We start from the raw sequence: 22,017 nt of genomic DNA, 5'->3' as shown, positions 1-22,017 counted from the left end.
GGCGCAAACCATGGACTTTCTGATCCTTCCCAGGTGCTACCCACACGTGAGTCCCCCCATCGTATTAACGACCATTTCCAGGGGCGATGGGGGCTAGCTACAGTGGGGATTATTAATATAAGTAATCCCATTAGAGCCCGGAGGGTTAAAGTCTGGGGTCCCATACGGGTCATCTTAGAGGGACACATAAGGGTAGTACTCTGAGTAATCTCAGGGGGTCCTTCGGCGCAACTTTAGCTTCAGGGGGTTATCAGACCGTTTGAGTTCCCAGGAGCCGTCCACTGGTGCCGAGGCAGGCTTTAGGTGTGACGCGTGGATCCAAGAGGCGACTCCGTCAACCTTTACCGCTGTAGGAGTAGTCAATAGGACCTGGTACGGTCCTTTCCAGCGAGGCTGTAGAGTCTCTTGTTGGTGGCGCCGGACGAACACAAAGTCTCCCACCTGGTACGAGTGTGGCGCGGGGAACTCACTGGGAGCATAGGCCGAGGCTAGCTGCGTCCACACATCCCTCTGCAGGTTGTCAAGGGCGATGAGCCTGTCAGACAGGGAGGTTGGCAACAAGGCAGCATGCTCAGTTAAGGGAGTGAGATCTCGAATGGGGGGTGGAGTGCCAAAAAGGATTTCGAAGGGAGTAAGGTTAGGGGGTTTGGTAGACGGGGTGTTTCGCGCGCGAAAAAGGGCATACGGCAGGAGCATCGTCCAATCTTTTAAGCCAGTCTCATGAGCCAATTTAGTGAGGGTCTCCTTAATAGTTCTATTCATTCTTTCTACCTGTCCTGAACTTTGGGGTCTATAAGCACAATGTAACTTCCAATCAATCCCCAATATGTTGGCCAGTCCCTGACTTACCTTAGCCACAAAGGCCGGTCCATTATCAGACCCTATTACCTTTGGCAATCCAAACCGGGGAAATATTTCTTCCATCAATTTTTTAGTTACCACGGCAGCGGTTTCCTTTTTGGTAGGAAAAGCCTCAGTCCATCCAGAAAAGGTGTCTACAAAAACTAGCAGATATTTTAGTCCGCATCGGGCAGGCTTAACTTCTGTAAAGTCCACTTCCCAGTATTGTCCAGGTCTGGTGCCGCGTAGCCTTTTGCCGGGGGCCAGCTTGGCAGGGTAGGCATTGGTCAATTGACATGCCTCACAATTAGCCACCACCCGATTGGCGACCTGACGTATGGCAGTGGGGGATGCCCCTGGGAAGTCTTGGCGTTGGGCCAGTAGGCTTAGCTTTTTAGCTCCCAAATGGGTGAGCCGGTGGGCCTGTTGTATGTAAGCAGTCAAATCAGGTGTTTCAGGGGTTTGGTTAATCTGAGCTTTCTCCTTTTGAGGAGAATCTTTGACATCAGTCACCAACATCTGTGAGTCTCCCATGGCTGCAGATTTTGCTGCCTGATCGGCCAGGTTGTTTCCCCTTGTGACGGGATCAGTCCCTTTCTGGTGGCTGTTACAGTGTATTATCGCCACCTTCTGGGGCAACATAACTGCAGCGAGCAACTGGAGGATTTCTTGTTTGTGTTTTATTTCTTTTCCTGCGGAGGTCAGAAGCCCCCGCTGGCGGTATATGGCCCCATGGATGTGGGCCGTTGCAAAAGCATATCGGCTATCCGTGTAAATGTTTGCTCGCTTTCCTTTAGCGAGCTCCAGAGCCTTAGTCAAAGCAATCAGTTCGGCCTTTTGGGCCGAGGACCCGTCCTCTAGTCTGGCTGTCCATATAACATTGGAATAATCAGTCACGGCCGCCCCCGCATACCGCTTACCTTGAATCAAAAAGCTACTCCCATCAGTGAAGTAGGTCACCTCTGCATTGGGTAGGGGGCAATCCAATAAGTCCGGTCGTACTCCGGCCTCTTCTGCCAAGACGTCCTGGCAGGTATGGAGGACGGGTTCCGAAGCTTCTTCCGGCAGCAGAGTCGCCGGGTTGAGAGTCACCGGGGGTCCAAAAGTTATCTTGTCCTTGTTGAGCAAGAGGCTCTGATAATGAGTAACTCTGGCATTTGAGAGCCACCTGTCTGGAGGCTGGCGGATGATGCTTTCTAGCGTGTGCGGGGCAATGACTGTTATTTTCTGTCCCAAAGTCAATTTGTCAGCGTCTTTAATGAGCAAGGCAGCTGCTGCGATGGCCTTTAGGCAGGGTGGCCACCCGCTTGCCACAGTGTCCAGTCTTTTTGAGAGGTAAGCCACCGGACGCCTCCATGGCCCAAAGGCCTGGGTCAGCACTCCTCTCGCCATTCCTTTTTTTTCTTCCATGAAGAGAGTAAAGGGCTTATCCACATTAGGAAGAGCCAGGGCCGGAGCGGACAGGAGAGCCCGCTTGATGGCATCAAAGGCCTGCTGGTGATCTTTTTTCCAGATAAAGGGAGATCCCCCCTTCAGTAACGGATATAGGGGAGCTGCCAAAGTTGCGAATCCGGGGATCCATAACCGGCAGAACCCCGCAGTGCCCAGGAACTCTCGTAATTGTTTTTGACTCTTTGGAGGGGGAATCTGGACCACAGTCTGTTTTCTGGCCTCAGTGAGCCACCTTTGTCCCCCTTTTAAGGAGTAGCCCAGAAAAATTACCTCTCGCTTACAAATTTGAGCCTTTTTTGCTGATGCCCTATACCCCAGGATAGCCAACTCACGTAAAAGGTCCTGAGTTCCGCTTGTGCAGTCACCCTCAGAGTCCGCAGCCAGCAGCAAGTCATCTACATATTGAAGAAGGGTGAGGCTTGGGTGTTGAGCCCGAAAGGGGGCTAAATCCTTATGTAGGGCTTCATCAAAGATGGTTGGGCTGTTTTTGAAGCCCTGTGGGAGGCGCGTCCAGGTTAGTTGTCCGGCGGACCCAGTCTCAGGGTCTGTCCATTCAAATGCAAATAAGGGCTGGCTATCTTTGTGTAAAGGCAAACAGAAAAAGGCATCCTTTAAATCCAGAACAGTATACCAAGTCCTTGACGGATTTAACCCGCTGAGGAGATTATAGGGATTGGGTACGGTGGGGTGAATGTCTTCTACCCTGCTATTGACCTCCCTTAGGTCCTGTACCGGTCTGTAGTCATTCGTCCCGGGCTTTTTGACCGGGAGTAACGGAGTATTCCATGCAGACCGACAAGGAGTTAATACCCCTTGGTCTAAAAGTCTCTGTATGTGCACCTTAATCCCTAGGTGAGCTTCTCTATTAATGGGATATTGCTTGACCCGAATAGGGGAGGCAGTGGTTTTTAAAGTAACCACTACAGGCGGTTGCTGGCTTGCCAGCCCGAGTCCAGCCGTCTCGGCCCAGGATTCTTTAAAATCAGTTAACCAGGCTGGGGCGATAGGCTGGGGATCCTGGTGGTCGTAGAGCCTATATTCATCTTCCAGTTTTAGGGATAACACCGTAACCATAGGTTGCCCAACCTTTGGGTTACGGAATGTCACTTGAGGTCCTTGGGGCTCAAAGGAAATCTTTGCCCCCAGTTTGGTTAATAAGTCCCGTCCCAGGAGGGGAGCAGGACATTCGGGAATAACCAGAAAGGAGTGTTTTACTTTTCCCTTGCCTAAGTCAACTGTGCGCTCAGTGGTCCACGAGCGATATTTGCTCCCGTTAGCCCCTTGAACTAATGATTTCTTAGTTGAAAGGGCCCCTAAGGGGGCTTGTAAGGCCGAATAAACAGCTCCCGTATCGACCTCGAATTCCACGGGAGTCCCCTCCACTTTAAACATTACCCTGAGCTCGGGGAGGGGATCCGAGCCCCGAAGTCCCTAGTCTTCTTCATCTAGGGCGAGCATGGGGGCCCGGGATCGCTGTGAGGACTGTCTTTCTCGTTCTTCTTTGGCCCGTTTCTTTTTTAACTTTTCACAGTCTTTGATCAGGTGTCCTTTTTCCTTACAATATGCACATTGATCAGGGTCTAATGGAGGGCGAGTGGGCTTTCCCTTTCCTGGCTCAAGTTTTCCCTGAATAACTGTGGCCAACATCTTAGTTAATTCCTTGTTTCGTCTTTTGTCCCTAGCTAACTCTTTCTCTTCCTCTGTCTCCCGCTTATAGTAGACTTTTTCAGCTTCCTTAACAAGATCCCTCAGAGTCAGGTCTTGGAGACCATCTAGCCTTTGGAGCTTACGTCTTATATCAGGGGCCGATTGTCCTATAAAGGCCATAGCTATCGAGCCTTTTCGGCCTTCCTCCTCAGGGTTAAAAGGCGTATATCGCCGGTAAGCTTCCATCAGGCGTTCTAGAAAAACTGAGGGAGTCTCAGTAGGTCCTTGGGTAACTTCTCTTACCTTGGCCAGATTAGTGGGGCGCCTCGCGGCTGCCCGGAGACCTGCCATTAGAGTCTGGCGATAGATAGAAAGATGCTGCCTACCAGCAGGTGAGTTGGGGTCCCAGTTGGGGCGCTTTAAGGGGAAGAAGTCATCGATCCGGTCTGGTCTCTGGGTGGGTCTGCCATCCTCTCCGGGAACAGCTTTCCGGGCTTCCAGGAGGATGCGGTCTCTTTCCTCGGTGGTGAACAGGACCCCTAGGAGCTGTTGACAGTCGTCCCAAGTGGGTTGGTGGGAGAACATAACAGAATCCATTAGACCTGTTAGCTTAGAAGGATCATCAGAAAAAGGAGGGTTATTGTTTTTCCAGTTATAGAGATCTGAGGTAGAAAAAGGCCAGTACTGTAAAGCGGGCATCTGCCCTCCATCTGTCCCATCGTCTATCATGGGCCCATAGGGACGGAGAGGGAGGGCAACGACTGGATCCTCAGGCCGTAGCTTGCTCCGAGTGTTCTGGGCTGGGCCCGTGGGCCCCGGAGGTGTGGGCTCGGGGCAAGCTATCGCAGGGAGTGGGGGATATAGAGGGGACGTGGGTACCGGAGGAGAAGAGGAATTTAGCTCAGGTGAAGAGGGGGCTGACGGAGAAGCAGCACTCGATTCGGACGAGGAGGCTGGAGGAGAGAGTGGGTACGGAGGAGGTTGAGTCGGCTGAGAAGGAGGAGGCTGGTCATAGTCGAGTAAGGGTAGATCAGGCTGAGACTCGGGCAGGACCGGAGCCGAAGTGGGAGGTCCTTTCAGAGCTAAAAGCTTTGGTACAGATGAGTCAGAAGGGGGAAGAAAGGATTTTACCCATAATGGGGGTTCCTCCCTGAGGTCCTGCCATACCAGGATGTAAGCGGCTTGATCAGGGTGCCCCCTTCGTCCGGGGCGGAAGATGACGTCCTTAACTGCTAGAATGAGGGGCAGATGAAAAGTCCCCTCTGGTGGCCACCCCACAGAGAAAGCAGGCCACTCAGTCGAGCAGAAATCCTGCCACTTACTCTTCTTGACCTGCAAGGAGAGATCGTGAGCCCTCTTCCGCACCTCCGACCAATGGTCGAGGGTGAGGGACAATGGGGATGAGGTCGACTGTCCCATGACGTTCTATTGTCACAGGGCGGTTAACGCAAGCGCGGTACAACAAATAACCTAACACAGCACCCACGACACACAAAACAATCAGGCCGGCCACTTCATTCACATGCATACGCATCAGTTTCACTCCAAATGAGACACCTTACAGGGTGTCTCCAGATTGGCCCGGGCGGACCACAGACTGGGAATCGAAATCCCCCAGATGAGTCACCTCAAAGGGTGTCTCCAGATTGGCCCAGACGGACCACAGATTGGGAATCGAAATCCCCCAGATCGATAGGGAGACCCTATCGCAGACGGTGAACCACGGAAACCGTGTGGGGCGTCCCCCAGTCACCAGGGAACAGAGTACGAAACAGATAACAAAAATTGCCCCTAGATCGGAGCCGTATGGCTCGGGGCGTAGACACCGGTGGTATGAAAAGCGACCAGTCGTACTCACCCGTAGAGCCGTTGGGGTCACCTCCCGTGAGACGTGCTAATCTCGCTGGCGCCTCCACGATGTTAGGGCCAATGCCGCAGGGAAAGAGACCCCAAGGACTCAGCTCTTGGTGAGGAAAAGAAAGTTTATTTCCATGCGCATGGGGTCCCTCAGGCAAACGTGTGCGGAGGGGCCCCGAGGGGAATTTGTGCAGGGTTTTTAAAGGTACACGCAGGAGGCAAGCAAGTTTACAGAAGCAAATCGCATTGGTTAATTTTGAGCGGCGCAGGACCTGGCTAATGCTGATTTGAGGGTCTGGGGCTGAGTAACTATGGAGACCGAGGGTCTTGGGTTGACCTTAGAGTGCCAGGTGCCCCCTGGTCCTGTTTATACAGTACATTTTTTTGCTTATCTCTATCTTTACAGAGAACAGAACATCTGGTGGTTAATGACTAGCAGAGACATTCCCTTTGGCCCTGCTCTGATTATCTCCTGGGAAAGGTTTAGGGAGTGAAGCATTCTTTACTGCTCTGTTCTGATAGCTCTGGGGAGTCAGAGAGTTAGCCCTTTCATTCCCCGCTCTGGGGAGTTAGGGAGTTAACCCTTTTATTCCCCCGCTCTGGGGAGTTAGGGAGTTAGCCCTTTCATTCCCCGCTCTGGGGAGTTAGGGAGTTAACCCTTTCATTCCCCCGCTCTGGGGAGTTAGGGAGTTAGCCCTTTTATTCCCCGCTCTGGGGAGGGGGTTGTAGCAGGGGGGTCGACTCTCACATGGGTACTGTGACAGATTGGGAAAAAATACACAAACTGCTGCACTGAGGAGCCTTGAACTCTGATCTCTGTCTTGCACACTTGGTATTTTTGCTGGGATGCTGTGACATTTGGCAGGGAGGAACAGCTGGCTTCCCAGTTTTCTTGGATGGCTCACTTGTGCTGCTTCTCCTCTTCCACTTGCTGCTGCCTTCACAAGATGCAAACCCTGTAAAACCTCTAGGCAAATTTTCATCTGTTTGACCTCCCATGCAGAAGATGGCCCAAGAAAATAAACATGGCAAATTAATTGCTTGACCTGTTTTGTATCAACAGGAAAAGAGCCCCACTTTGAAAGTTTGCAGTACTCTATTTAAAGAGTTAAAAGTGGTAGGGGGTAATTTTCGTGGCCTAAGAGGCTGCCTGACACCCACAAGGTTGTGAGTTCAATCCCATATTCCTAAAAAGAAAACCAAGAAAAATAAAGAGTTTAACATGGCTGTCAAGGAATATGGACTTAAAAGTACTTTTGTAATTGGCATTATTGAGGGTATCGTTCATGGTTGTGAAATGACCCCTTTGAACTGGAAAGTCTCAGTGCATACTATTGTCACTCTAGCCCAACATCAGGTGTGGCTTAAGAACATACTGGTGCTGAGGACATGCAAGTTATGAATAATTTTGATTGCTATATTCATATAGGAGCTGCTGAGTTTTGAGGCGAGAGAATTTTTCAGATATTTGCCAACAAGTTAATTGCCACCCTCAGGCTATTATCCTCAATTGCTTTAAAGGCTTGAAAAGGAATCCCTGAAACAGTGGACACACAAGGTTCCTTTAGTACTATTAAACAGGAGGACACTGAACCTTTCCTTGACTTTATGAAGATTAAATAAAGCTATTGAAAGCCAGGTGGACAACAAGGCAGTAGCCTCTATCTTGTTAAAGCAATTAACATACAAAAATGCAAACCAAGGCTACAAAAATGCTTTAAAAGATGTTTCTGTGATACCTGACACTAGCTTGGACTTCCCTGGTATGCTTTAGAAGGTTCCTACTACTTTTCATGATCCTTTACCTCCTGAGACAGCTGGCCAGTTCTTTCCTGTTCACCTGCATCAAAACAGAGGCACTTTTGTTATCCTTGGCCTCATTATTGATGCTGGTTATATGGGCATATTGTTGCTTCAGTTGTGATCTCTCTTACACATTCAACTAATTTTTTTGAATTTGTAGCCCAACTAATTGTCTTTCCTTGTCTCCTCTAAAACTTGTGATGTTACTCATGGAAATCAAGCATTTGGCTCTACTGTGGTGGCTCTTGCTATTCCCCTGGGAGAAGAATGCTGAAGCCTTTCTTTAATTATTGACAACCTCCCTTTTTCAGGTTTGCTACACACTGGAGCTGATGGCTTTGTTTTACTCCACTCACCTGGAAATACTTTATTTCCCGTTGTCAATTCTATACCCTCTCATCACTTGAGGATGTTCTGGAACACTTATAGTCCTTGGAATTGATTTAATCAATACTGTCTTACCACTTACCAAGGCTGACTTTTCCTTTTTTGCTGTCCTCTGCAAGACTCAGGTCTGGGAATTTAGCTCAGTAGCATGAGTGCCTGCCTTACAAGTGCACAGTCATGATTTTGATCCCTGGGACTGAAACAAAATAAAAAAAACAAGGAAACAAATAAAAAAAACCCAAAACCTCTGCAATTGGCTTTGTTTATGTTGGTTCCATTTCTTTTGATATGCCCCATGATTATTGTTTGTCTCTATTTACCATACTTCCCTTTTCTCTTCAAACTTATATGTTTAGCACCCCTTTAAATAGTGCCCTCACTGTCTTCACTGATGGACCCCACCATCATGAAGCTGTAACATTTTTTTTATAATACTTGGAAACACCTGTATTCACCACCACAAACCTCTTGTCAATGCAGTGAGCTCTCTGTGTTATCCTTGCTTTGCAAGTATTTTCATCCCAAGTCCTTAACTTAGTTACTGCCTTTTTATATGTACATAACGCTATTTCACACTTCTCTTATTATCTCTCCTGTAGCAATGGACTCACACTTAATGTCTCTTTTTTACATCTACAGGCTCCTCTTTGCCTTCACCATGCCACTATTATTTTTTTACATATAGGTAGTCATTAAGCTCTACCTGTTGTTTGATATGATAATGCTATTACTGATCTAGCACTGAATATTCTGTTCTCTCTTTCTTTGGGCAGAGTCTTTTTGACACAGTGTCTCTATATGCAGTTCAGGCTGACCTTGAGTTTAATTTGTAGTCTAAACTCATTTGATAATACTAAAAAAGCCCCACCTTTTTTCACCAGTCAGCTTGTTCTTTGCACAAACTGTTCACATTCCACCTTCTGTGGCTAGAGCTTTAATTTCCACTGTTTTTAATTGTGCTGCTATGCCTCCCCCTTTTCCCTGTGATACTGTCAAGTCTCATGGTCTCTGCTCCAATGACTCATGGTAACATGCCACACAGTGCTCCTCCTTAAAACTTTTTCATTTCTTCAAGCTTTTGTTGATACATTTTCTGGTTTTATTTGTGCTTTACAACTGCATGGTGAATCTGCCCGACATGTAATTCAACATCTCCTGGATGCATTAGCAGTCCAGGGTGTATCTTCTTTTTTTTTTTTTTTAACTGACAATGGTCCAGCCTATACCTCACAGGCCTTTGCTTCCTCTTGTTCCATATGGCAAATTTGTTATGTAACTTGTATCCCCTATAATCCCAGTGGCCACACTTTCATTGAACAAGCTCATTATTCACTCAAATCTCTTCTCTTAAAACAATTAAAGGAGAAAAATGCTGCTCCTGCACAAGTTTTTACTATTCGGTCCATGGTGCTTTTCTTCCCTAGTTCAAATATGTTTTTACCAGGCTATATCTCTGACAAAGCCTTTTGTATTATACAAAGCACCTCCAGACTCACGTGGGCCGGGGCTGGTGCCTCTGCTGAACTGGGTAAGATGGGATATTTCTATGTTATTGCCAAGACCTTGTGTGGATTTCTGCTTATTTTATTTGCCCTGCATGGAATGAGTTGGCACCACAGGCTACACAACATAATTCCAAAATTTCACCTCTCCCTGAATCAAGCCTTGGATCTTTTTATACCAGATCTCTGCTAGTTGGTGTATAACAAATCCAACTGGTTGATTTGTAGTTGTAAATTCTAAATTTGTAAGAAGGTATTATAATTTGGCTTGATTAAGGATATGCTCAAGTGTACTCTGATTTTATAAGATGTTTGTCAGTCTGTCCATATATCAGTTGTGTGTTTGTTTAGTCTGTTTGTAAGCAGTTGCTGGGAGTTCCTGAGCTAGTGATTGTTCAATTTCTAAGTCAGAAAGCAAAAACACCCCTACAGGAGTGCTCAAGTGGCCCAGAACATGTGGGAAATACCCTGAGGGCATAGAGTGCTTGAGGTGTACAGGTGTTCCAGCACTGGGAGCACGGGGTGTAAGAGAGGAGCTAGTTTAACAAAGGAGTATGGAACAGGTACACAAATGGCCTCTGAGGAACTTAAATTGTTCTCAAAGTCCTCCACAAGCTCTGTGCTTATTTCTATGTTTGTTTGAATCAACACAGATTGTCTGTGTATGTTTATCCACTTGTCCACTCTGTGAACAGCTGTTCCTTTCATTTGGAGATCAGTAATCTTTCTCTTTTTCCATGTCTGGATCACCTAATCAAAGATTTGTTTGTTTACTGATTTATAAAGTATGCTTGTACCTTGGTTGCCAGTTGTTCCAAATGCCACAAAGACTGGGTATATAAATGGAATATGTTGTTATTTATCATTGACTTGATAGTCTCATTATTTTGAAATGATATAATTAGGATAAATAAACAAAGTCCCTTAGGACTGGGATTGCTGGAAAAGGATCTAACTGATAAATCAGAAAGCAGCTGCCTGGTAACATTTTTAACCAGTTCTTCTTTATTGATCAGAGACCTCAGTGATCTCCATAGCCTTATAGGAGACACCTGAAGTCATGAAATGTACTCCTAAATATTCACATTGGTACTTATTAAAAGAATTAATACATTTTTTATTTATTTCACTTATGAATATGGTCTCAAACTGCATCCATTTACTTATAAATGTCTCAATGTGATCATTCTTTATAGTTTTATAGTACTCCATTGTATAAAAAATCACAGCTTTTTTATCCATTCTTCAGTTGATGGACACTTAGGTTGTTTCCAAGATCTGGCTATTACAAATTGTGCTGCTATAAACATGGGTGCACATATATATCACTGTGGTATGATGCTTTCAGTTCTTCTGCAAATATGCCTAGAAGTGGTGTAGCTGGGTCAAATGGGGCTTCCAGTCCTAGTTTTCTGAGAAATCTCGACTGATCTCCACAATGGTTGCACTAGTTTACCCTCCCACCAACAGTGCAGGAGAGTTCCTTTTTCCCCACAGGCTCTCCAGCATTTGTTGTTGGTAGTTTTCTTGATCTTGGGACATTCTTTCAGGAGTGAGATGAAATCTCAGTGTGCTTTTAATTTGCATTTCTCTAATGACTAATGATGATGAACATTTTTCCATATATTTATTTGCCGTTTGTATTTCTTCATCAGAGAATTATTTATTCATCTCAAATGCCCACTTTTGGATTGGGTCTTTGAATATTGGAGGTCTGATTTTTGAATTGAAGATGCCTGTGTAAAGGTTTCACATGGTTATGACAGTTGTCATGAAATTCGTGATATATTAGATATATTCATATTTCTGGAGGCATAGACCTCTAAGATTGTAAAATGGGGATTATATATGGTAGGAGACTTTTGATTCATGTTCATACCTCTGTTAAAAACCAAAGAATGGTGAGATTCATATTCCACTAAAAGTCAATAAAGTGGTCAATAATACATAAGAATCTTCTTGGGTATTATATAAGGGTGATTGACTAGAATGGATATATTATATCAAAAGAGAAATTCAGATTCTTGCAAGGTTGTCATGATAGAATAATATGTATGGTTCTGATTTCTGATTTACTATGTAAAATATGTCACTGTTAACACTGTATTCAAACGTTAAAATGCCCATGGGTAGTAGAAAATACGTTTCATTTAATGTTCTATGGTGTTTCATGTTTAGATAAAATAGTAATGTTAACCTTACTGCATCTAATGTACTGTATTGTTATCAATCTTTTCTTCTAGATGTCCAAGAGCTAAGGTTTAGACACTAAAAATGAGAGACACAGATGGGATAATGGATAGCCAATATTTTGGCCCCAGCACTGCAAGCTTGGAGGATGTAAAAAAATTCTGCTTGCATCATCAGAAGATACTCAGTGAACACCTGGTATTCTGCTCAGGAAGATGAGAGCAAAGAAGAAAGTGAACTTTGATGCAAGGTGTGCCTAAGGAGAGTCACCAGTCACCAGAAAAATTCCCCAAGCTTTCACAGAAAGCAACGTGGTCCAGCAATGGCCGTGAATCTTCCAGGTGGCTGACACTCACAGAAGAGATACGAGGAGCTATGCATGGTTATAAGATTGTTCTGGCATTGATAGGAAGTAATGAATCAATTGTCCTTAGTGCAGTCCTTATGTTAGCTTGGTCTTGAACCTTCTGCGGAAAAGTCCGGCTTCTGGTGGTAAAGTGCAATGTAAAATATGGTCTGTGGGTGAATCTCAGATCACTAACATCCTCTGACAATTGCTGGCTATGCTGGTAACTGATTACCATTATGAATGGATGAATTATGCAGTGATGGGAGCTCTAACACAGCTTCTCTATCTTCTGCTGGTGACCCATCTGTGTATCAACCAAACAAAAAGGAGGGATATGTTGGAGCCATTGAAGCTGAATACTTATGCAGGGCTGTGATGTGGCACAGGCATGGTTGAACTGAGAATGAAGAGATGTCTCAGGGGACAAGACAGGACACAGCTGAGGACACCTAGACACTTTCTGTGGGATACTCTCTGCATTTAGCATCATCTGTTGCTCTGAGGGGGTCTTGACCCTATCCCATGATCCTGATCAGGTTTCCTCCATTGTCCACTCAACTCCTGCCAGCATGAGTTGGCAAGCTGGCTAGCAGAGTGATGAGCTCTGCCAAGGACTTCTCTCCTCCTGCAGCCCTGAAGACCATGCTGTGTTTCTCATTTCTTAGAGTCTTTTTGGTACACCATTTTGGCATCTTGGTTTCTAGGAAAAGACCCCAACATGAAACAAAATGTATCTGTTTTAAAGACTCAGTAATGAAACCTGGTATTGTTGGATGATGACAGGACCAAGTATCAAACCTGTTTAAGACAATTCAAGTATACACAAGCTGTTCTTTTCCATTGTATTTTATTTTTGGTTTACCAAGGCCAAATCCTCTTACATGACATAACTTTCCTCAAGACATTTCCACTCCAATCAATGACCTAGATATGAGTTATTTTCTGTAGGACACACACATAGATATGCAGGTTTTATGATATGTCTCCACCAAGTCATCCTGATGACAAAATTAAAAATCCATAGCCATCTCAGGCCTGAGAGGGGAAATAGAAATCTAATTTTCCCTTCCTCTGAGCTAGTGGAAGTCATATGGGGAATGGTAGGGGAAACTAGCCAATGTGCCCATGTTGTGATTCTGTGGAAGCTATTTTGGTTCTCAAAAGAAAAGCAAGAAAGTAACTTACATTTCCTGTGAGCTAACCACTGCATTGGCTGGGAGAGGAGCACCACAATTACCTCCTCCCACCACCAACCATCTGACTGGTTTAGAGGACATGCTGAGTTGATAGCAATGGAGATATAAAAACAACTTAATTCTTGTATTACTTGATTGCCTTTGCAGCCTAAGGCTAGGATTCTTAAGCATGTATTTATATTGGGAAATAATGGTAAAAGAAGTTGAAAAACTTCATAAGTATATGGAAATTAAATAACACTCTCCTAAACAACCAATGATTAAGCAATGAAACAAAGGAAGAAACTTAGAAATACCTACAATCTAACAAGAATATAAATGCAAAATCCTGTAGCTTATGGGATTCAATGAAAGCAGTACAAATAGGGAAATTTATAGTAGTCAAATCTCACATCAGGAAATAGAAAGAACATAAACAAATCATGAAATGTTGCATCTCAATCTTCCAGAAGAAGAATGGCAAGACAAACACAAATCCCATACAAGGGAGGAAATTATAGGACTAGAGAATAAATTCATGCCAGGTAGAACAAGAAAACAATTCAAAGAAAAAACGAATCAAAGAGGTGGTTCACTGAAAGAATAAAAAAAATTGACAAACACTTGGACAACCATATCATAAAAGAAAAAAAAATAAAGACTGAAAACCATGCATTGTGGAATCAAAAGAATAAAATAACTACAGATCCTGTGAAAATTCAGAAGATCATCAGTATCTACTTGAAAAGCTTATACGTTCATAGGTTAGAAAATACAGAAATGCACTGATTCCTAGATACATATGAAATGCCAAATCTGATTCAAGAAATCATAAAAATTCTAGAAAATACAGTATCAGTTAATAAGAATGAAGATGTAACTAAAAATTTATCAGCTGCTGGACATGATGGTATATTCCTGTAATCCCAAAACTTTGGAGGCTGAGGTACAAGGATTTTTGTTATTTCGAGACTAAACAAGGCTACAAAATGAGCTCAATGCCAACCTAAACTGAATAATGAGAGCCTGTATCATGAGCACATTAAAAAAAGAAAAACAATGACAACAGAAAAGCAAATGACCAACATAAAAAGGTCTAGGTCCTGATGGATTTACTACTGAATTCTACAATAAATGTAGAAAAAATTTCATGCCACTGCTGTTTAATGATATTGGAAAAGAAGCTGTTCTCCCTAACTCATTCCTGGAGGCAAGTATTAACCTGATTATAACACCAGAGACAGACCCAACCAGAAAAAGAAAACTATAGCAGTTTCCTAATGAACATAGATACAAAAATCCTTAACAAGATAGTAGCAAAGTGAGTGTAGCAAATCATTGAGAAGATTTTAAAACCTGACCAACTTGCATTTCTCCCAGGAAGTCAGGGATGTTTCAGTACATTCAAATCAACAAATTTAAATGTCATATCAACACAGGCAAAAACAAAATTCACATGGTGATCATCTCAATAAATGCACAATAAGCTTTTAATAAAGTCAAGCACTGATTTGTGGTAAAAACCCTACAGAAAATAACAACAGATGACCTTTACCTCAAGCTGATAAAATCAAAAAGTGATGTGGCTGGGGGTTTAGCTCAGTAGCATAAGCACCTGCCTTGCAATTGTGTGATCCTGAGTATGATCATCAGTTTTGATAAAAAATAAAAAGACAAAAAAATCAGACAATGACAAAAAAAAATCCAGCATCATACTAAATGGAGAATAACTGAAAACTTTCATTCTACAGTTATGAAAAGGACATGGATGACTACTATGACCACTCCAATGCAATACAGCTCTGGAAACATTAGGCAGAACAATTAGACAAAAAAAGAAATAAGAATAAGTATATAATAGAAGATAGTTCAACTATCATTATTTACAGATGATATGATACTCTAAATAGAAGATGCCAAAAACTCCACCAAAACAGTCATAGAAGTAATAACCAAATTCAATAATTTAGCTGAAGACAAAGTTGAAAATCAAAAATCAATAGCATTCCTGTACACAATCAACAAATTCACCAAGTGAAAAGTTACAGAAACCACACCCCTTTCAGTAGCCTCCAAGAAAATGAAATACTTGGAAAGAACCTAACTAAGAAATTAAAGGACTTACATATTGAAAATTATAGTACTTTGGAAAAGGATACTGAAGAGATTATCAGAAAATAGAAAAATATCACTGGCCCATTCTGTGCATTGTCTTTTCACTCTGTTAGTGATTTCTTTTGATGTACAAATAGTTTTTAATTAGATGGGGTCCCAGTGGTTGATTCTTTAAAATTTGTATTTTGTTCATGAAGCCTCATTAGTGTTTCTGTTTTAATATTTAGATCTTTGATCTAGTTTGACTTATATTTATTTCATGGTGATAGACATGTCTCCAGTTTAAGTCTTCAGTATGAGGAAAGTCATTTTCTTCAGCACCATTTTTTGAAAAGGCTATCTCTTTTCCACTGAACATATTTGGCTCTTTTGTCAAAGACAAGGTAGCAGAGTGTGTTTGTAGTTTATTTGCATTTTCTAGTCTTTTTGGATGATTCTCAGTCTGTTTTTCTTCCAGAACTATGCTGATTTTGTGACAGTAGCTTTCTAGTATTATAGCAAGTCCGGAATTGTGATGCTTCCTGACTTGCCTTTGTTGCCCAGCAATGTCTTTGATGATCTAGAGCATTTCTGTTTCCAAATGAATTTTAAAAATGTTTTCTCTACATTTGTGAGCTATCCTAATGATATTTTGGTGGGCAATGCATTACATCTATATAAGAGTTTGCAATAAGATTTTCTGAGTTTTCTCCATACCCTTGAAGGTAGTTTTACTGGTCTTTTACACTCACCAGATGAAAGCTAATAGGAATGATCCTAAGAGTTTCAAACTGTTGAGTTCTTCTTCCCAAGGATATCCACAATAATATGATTTTTTTCTGTTTGAGAAAGGATTTTCCTATGCAGTTCAGGATGACTGTGGACTCCCTTCTTCGTCCAGTAAATTTAAACTGATTGTCCTACTTCAGCCTCTTAAGTCTTGGGATTACAGGTGTGCACCTAATGCTTGAAAGAATTACTGGTGTTATTTGAAACATGAAGAAACAGTCATGAGAGAGAGCAGATATTTCATGTTCAAATTGAAATAGGACAAATACAATGCTGCCATCTTTGATGTCAAATGCACCAAGTTGGTTGACTCACAATATTTAGGAATGAAGTCACAAAACAAAAGAAGTTCAGAAAGTTTTCTGGGAAAAAAGAGAGAAGAATTGCCCTGGATTTTCAGGAATGATCTTCAGTGTTTAAGGCACAGACCTATTGTCAGGGGTCATTTTTACAGGAAAGTCACAATGTGGGTACAGTGTGGGTCTCAAACTACAATCAACCTATAAACTTGAAGTGGCTTAACTAATATAATTCAACCTTGGAAGAAGTCACCCAGAAAAAGTATTGATGCCTATCTGGACTTCCGGAGGAGGAGGTGGTAACTGTAGTACATTTCAAGCTGTTGATTTTCTCTTCAGGAGGCATGTAGACATGGTCTCTGCATCTTCACCTTCTGGCTTTCTTCAGTTGTGCCTCTAGCAGGGATTGTTGTGTTTAGGTTTTTACACTGACTTCTTTGAGTTTCAATTTCCTCTCTGACTGTATATCAATTCTTCTCTACTTTGACCTCCTCTAATAAAATAACAATACTGTTTGAATGGATAAATTCATGTTTATACATTTAATAAAATATTATTTAATGGGGGACTGGGCTTTAGCTCAGCAGGCAGAAGCACCTGCCTGGGAAGTGCTAAGTTGTGAGTTTGATCCCCGGTACCTAAAAAAAAAAGTGTTTTAAACTGCAATGTAAGAAAATAATTTCATGTGTGAAGATGTAGATTAACAAGATTTTTAATTAAATATGTCAAGGGCAAATTAAACATTGGTAATAGTCATATTTAGAATCTAAAGATGTTGGCCTGGGTATTGAGTTCAGTGGTCAAAGCACCTGCCTGGCAAGTACAAGGTCAGGAGTTCAATCCCTGGTGCCAAAGAAAAATCTACAGTTGTCAACCATGTAGTGCTATAAGCACAACTATTGAAATTGATAGTTGTTCATTACAAAGCTCAATGTTTCTTTTGTCATCTATGAAGTACCTACAAATAACATGGTAACAATAGTGAATAATACTCTGTGCCCTATACCATTGCTATTTGCTGAGAGATGCTTTTCTTTTTTCCCCACATAGTTGAAAGATGAAAATGATTGATGATGATAGATAGAGAAACTGTGATAATACTTTTTCCAATTTTATTGGTTATTTCACTACATCCATTAAGTACATTTTATTTGATAGAATTATGCTAAGTGAAATAAATAAATAATTCTTAATGTTACAGGCAGCTGTGTTAGTTCAAAATATAGGCAGTCAGATAGTGATATAACGGAATGAAACTCCTGACCTACTATGTCTGGTAGGAGTTTGTGTTCTATAAAATAGAAGAATGAATTTTAGGAACAAAGGAGGTGAAGAGGAGAATATAACTATTGAGAGAAAAAAGTGAAACATTTTTGCTCTACATAGAATATTACAGCAGTGGGAAGCAGGCCAGGGGACATTTACTCTGAGGTCACTTACCCCTCCCTTAGACAACTTACCTGTGGCATGAAAAGAGTCCCAGTTAGCTACTGGCACATCAGCAATGCCAACTTTAAGGACCACCCCAGGTAAAAAGTAGATATAAGCCCCCTCACCAAGTATCTAGCAGAAAAAGGCAGATGTCTAGTGGTCATGGGGTACTCTCCACCTTCTTAGAATAAAAGCCATTTTTACTTTATATTCTCTCCTTTACCACAGAGAGAATCCTATCAGAAAGCTTCTGTCTGAGAGAACAGGAGGGGTCATAAGTGGCTTGTCAAGGACATTGTATCTTCTAGGGACTTTATAGAATAAAATCATGGGGTGAGATGGGTTTAATGTGGGGAAAATTGGGAACTCACAAGGCAGATGGGCATAACTTTGGACAGAGTAATGTTTAGCCAATATAATTAATAGTTCAGGTAAAATCGTTTACACTGCAGACAAATGCGGAAGTGAGGTCATAGAAAGTAGGCATTTTACAGAACAGTAACTCTCCTCTATGGGATTGGGAGGGGACTCCTGACTTCAACAGGGTCACAGGGAACTATTTAGAAAATCAATTCTTAGAATATGGATGCATTTGCTTGTTATTTTCTCTTGAGGCCTGGCACATAACAGGAAGTATCCGTCTCCCCCGTAGCTGCAAGGTATCTGAGTTTCTGAGCTGGCTACTTCTAGGATCTGATTCTGTCTCCCTGGCTATATATTTCTATCTAACTCAGCTGCCAGTAACAACAGGGCTGGCCCCTCAAAGGAGCCAGAAAAATAAGTTCAGATTGGTTGCAGGATTGGAAGAGACAATCACCTTCTGCTGTGGGCCAAATCTCAATACAAAAGGTAAATTAAATACAACCAAGTGCTAAGGATCAAGAGTCCAAATAGTTCTCTGATCACCCTGAGGAACTCAAGAGTCCCCATCCCAACCCTCTATAAGAAGAGTCTCTGCTCTTAAACATGCCCACTTACTAAGACTTGCTCTCCCATTTGATCCCCATTTAATCAATTTTACCTAAACAATTAACCTTATTGATGGACCACAGTTCTACCCCACCTTATGCTCCACTTTCAGATTCCCATTTTTCCCCTTCTCTGATCCATCTAACCTCATGATTTAACTCTATAAAAGTGCCTCAAAAAGACAGTCTTTGTCAACCCACTCAGACCCTGTCTGTCTCTCAGATAGATTTCCTTCTCCCATAAATATATTCCGTTCTTAAACTCCATCATTTCTAAAATTCATTTTTCAATTTTAGAGAACACAAACTCATACTGCATATATAGTAGGTAAGGAGTTTCATTCCCCTATACCATTATCATCAGCCAAATTAACATGACTATACTTTTATAATGTCTGAAATTTGTTCCTTTTCCTGCAGGGAAAAGTGATTAATACAAGTCAGAGTGATTACAGTCCTGGCAACATCTAAAATTGTTTACATCAGTCATTATAAATGTAAAATAATTGCTTTGAATGTAGTATTTAGCAAGACATAGACTTTGCCAAGGCACTAGGTTTTATCTTATGAAAGATAAAGTTTGCCTATAATTGTTCAGAAAAATTTCTACATTATTGGCTGCTTGAAGAATTTTTAAATAGATAAACTGTATATTTTGTCCATTTCTAGAAGGTTTCTATTATGTTATTGAGAGCTGTCTGTTAGGCCTCTAGGACCTTGGCTATATTTTGATGCATAATTCTGTATTGAAACTTATATGAAGATTTATTTTTATCTTAGGATTAAACTCACTGCATTGACACTGATGGAATGAAGCAAAAGCCCATTGCATTAATTTCCATTGGATACTCGTGTCACAGAGCATGTGAATTACTGAGGGGTTAAATTAGCTTCATACATACACAAGTATCAGTACTGTTAGGATTTGGTGGCCCAGTAGAGAAGCAGAACATAAGAAAAAGTAGAAGTGTCCTTTCTATTTAAAGAATGTGGAGAGGAGCCTACAGTCACCAAGGGTTTACCGTTTTTTCTGACTGATTATGGGAATATAGGGTATATATGAAATTTGGCGGTGCTGGCAAGAACATTGATGTCATGCAAGGAGCTGATTGGAATTTTCTTTTGGCCCCTGGGAAAGGAATGAGGAAGTTGTATTCAAGGAAAAAAGAAGTAGCCATATGGGTAAGCATCCCTGATTTGACCTTTCACCCTGATGAACTACCACCATGATGTCCTATAATTTATTCTAGGGCAAAAGTCTTTAAAGTACATCCTTCAGTTTAAATTAAGAAATGACAATAAAGAATTTCTGCTATGTGTCTTCTTCCATGGTTAGTGGTAAACAATTAACAAGAAAAGTTTTTAGTCATTTCCTTACTGCATTGTAGACAGCATAAATAATACTACAGATCAATTCACTTTCAGAAAACAGAAGCAGCACTAAAAGGCAGGAATAAAGCCCTTCAATGCAAATGTCCCTTAAGAGCTGAGATCAGTATTTAAGAATACAATCATCTACTGATTTCTCTGACTTCAAGAAAGAGAAAAAATTATACTGGTATTATCTTAGGGGAATGAAACACCCGGTCTACTATGTCTGGTATGAGTTTGGGTTCTGTGAAGTCAAAAAATGAATTTTAGGAACCACAGAAGTCGAGATTATATACTTATTGGGAGAAAGAAAGCTGTGTGAGAGACACAATGCATCCTGAGTGGGTTGGCAAAGACTGTCTTTTCCAAGGACTTTTACAGAGTAAAATCATGTGGTGAGATGGGTTTAGGGTGGTGAAAACTGGGAACTCACAATGCAGATGGGAATAAGATGGGATAGAGCTATGGTAGCCAATAACATTAATAGTTCAGGTAAATTTAGTTAAATTGGGAACAAAGGGGGAAGGGAGTCACATAGAAAGCAGGCATTCTTAGGCAGCAGTGAGTCTTCCCTTAGGAGGTTGGGAGGATGATTCATGATAGGGACTATGTAGAATATCAGAATTTAGGTTATGGATACATTTATTTGAATGGTGACACTTGACTTCCTCAGAGTACTAGGGAACTATTTAGAATATCAGTCCTTAGGTTATAGATGAATTTGTTGATCTTCTGTCTTGATGCTTAGCCCATAGTGGGAGTTGTCCGTCTTCTCCATAGTTCCAAAGTATCTGAGTTTCTGCATGGGCTCCTTGGAGGACCTAGCCCTGTCTCCCTGCTAATCATATTTAACTAACTCAGCTCCACATAACAGTATTTTTAGGAAAATTGAATACAGATGACTTGTGCTCTGGGTTCATGATCTGGGGATGACAGTGTGCAATGTATATACCAGTGTTGTCCCCTGATTCACAAGTTTTAAAATTTAGTTTTAGTTTATTTTCTTTTTTATCCTTGAAATGAAATAAATTTGGAAATGAAAAGCCTGAGGTAAGGCACTTTGGTACACATATTCCTCTGTGTAGCTGAGTTCAACATGTTGAAGACAACCAGCTACAGAAGTCTCTGACTACAGTCTATCATTTGGGATCCTCTCTTGCAGGAAGGAGTTCCTTTCACTGTTTATTTTTGACTCAGAAGGAGGGCAGTAGAGCAACAGTCAATCAGTGATGAAGAGGCGGGCTATATGAAATGTCCAATCAGGCGAGACATGGCAGGAAGTGTCTTGGGTCCTTTCCATTGACTAGGAATTATTCACCTGTTTGGAGCACAAAACTGGGAGGAGAATGCTTGCTGGATCTCATTTACTGGTTTCAATGTCCTGTGGCCTGATTAGCAAAGAACCTGGGAGATCCTCTAGCCATGGAATGGTGAGGCTTTGGATGGGAGCCCAGAAATAGGGTGGAATTGAGAGAAACCAATTACAAGTGCTTAGAAGCAATTCTGGTGTCTGTAGACTCAGGTATTTAGTTAGCTTCAGCTCTTGAGTTCTTCTAGCATTGGCCTTGGGTCATCCACTTTCCCTGTTTTCTGCCACTGAGAGCAAGGATGATTCTGTGTCCCCAGAACCCTGAATTAACTATGATAGTAGTTCATCTTTGAAATTCTCTACTGCCCTCACACCTGCACCATAGGGGGCAGAGGAAGGAGCTTGAGAAGACCATGACTCTGATGCATTTTGTAGCTGGAGAAGCAGTACTGAGCTTGGTCTTTGCTCTCATTCCAGGGACCAGTAAACTTGATGTTCTAAAGTTTATAAATGTATGTACTACAGGGCCTCATATCCAGAATGGTTCTCCTTAA

At 42.1% G+C, this 22,017-nt stretch overlaps 1 protein-coding gene across 1 annotated transcript; it reads right to left on the bottom strand.

Annotated features, from left to right (window-relative positions):
* Nucleotides 1-210: 210 nt before the first annotated feature.
* On the bottom strand, nucleotides 211-5,748 carry LOC134474692 (uncharacterized). The gene is given in 1 exon segment (XM_063243217.1): nucleotides 211-5,748. A coding segment is annotated over 1 exon segment (5,148 nt). The 5' UTR covers nucleotides 5,359-5,748.
* Nucleotides 5,749-22,017: the final 16,269 nt, after the last annotated feature.

The sequence above is a fragment of the Cavia porcellus genome, unplaced genomic scaffold (assembly GCF_034190915.1).
Source record: "Cavia porcellus strain 051 isolate PalLab524CR breed Dunkin Hartley unplaced genomic scaffold, mCavPor4.1 scaffold_35, whole genome shotgun sequence".
In the NCBI taxonomy this organism is placed as follows: Eukaryota; Metazoa; Chordata; class Mammalia; order Rodentia; family Caviidae; genus Cavia; species Cavia porcellus.
This window is presented reverse-complemented; position numbering and strand designations above follow the sequence as displayed.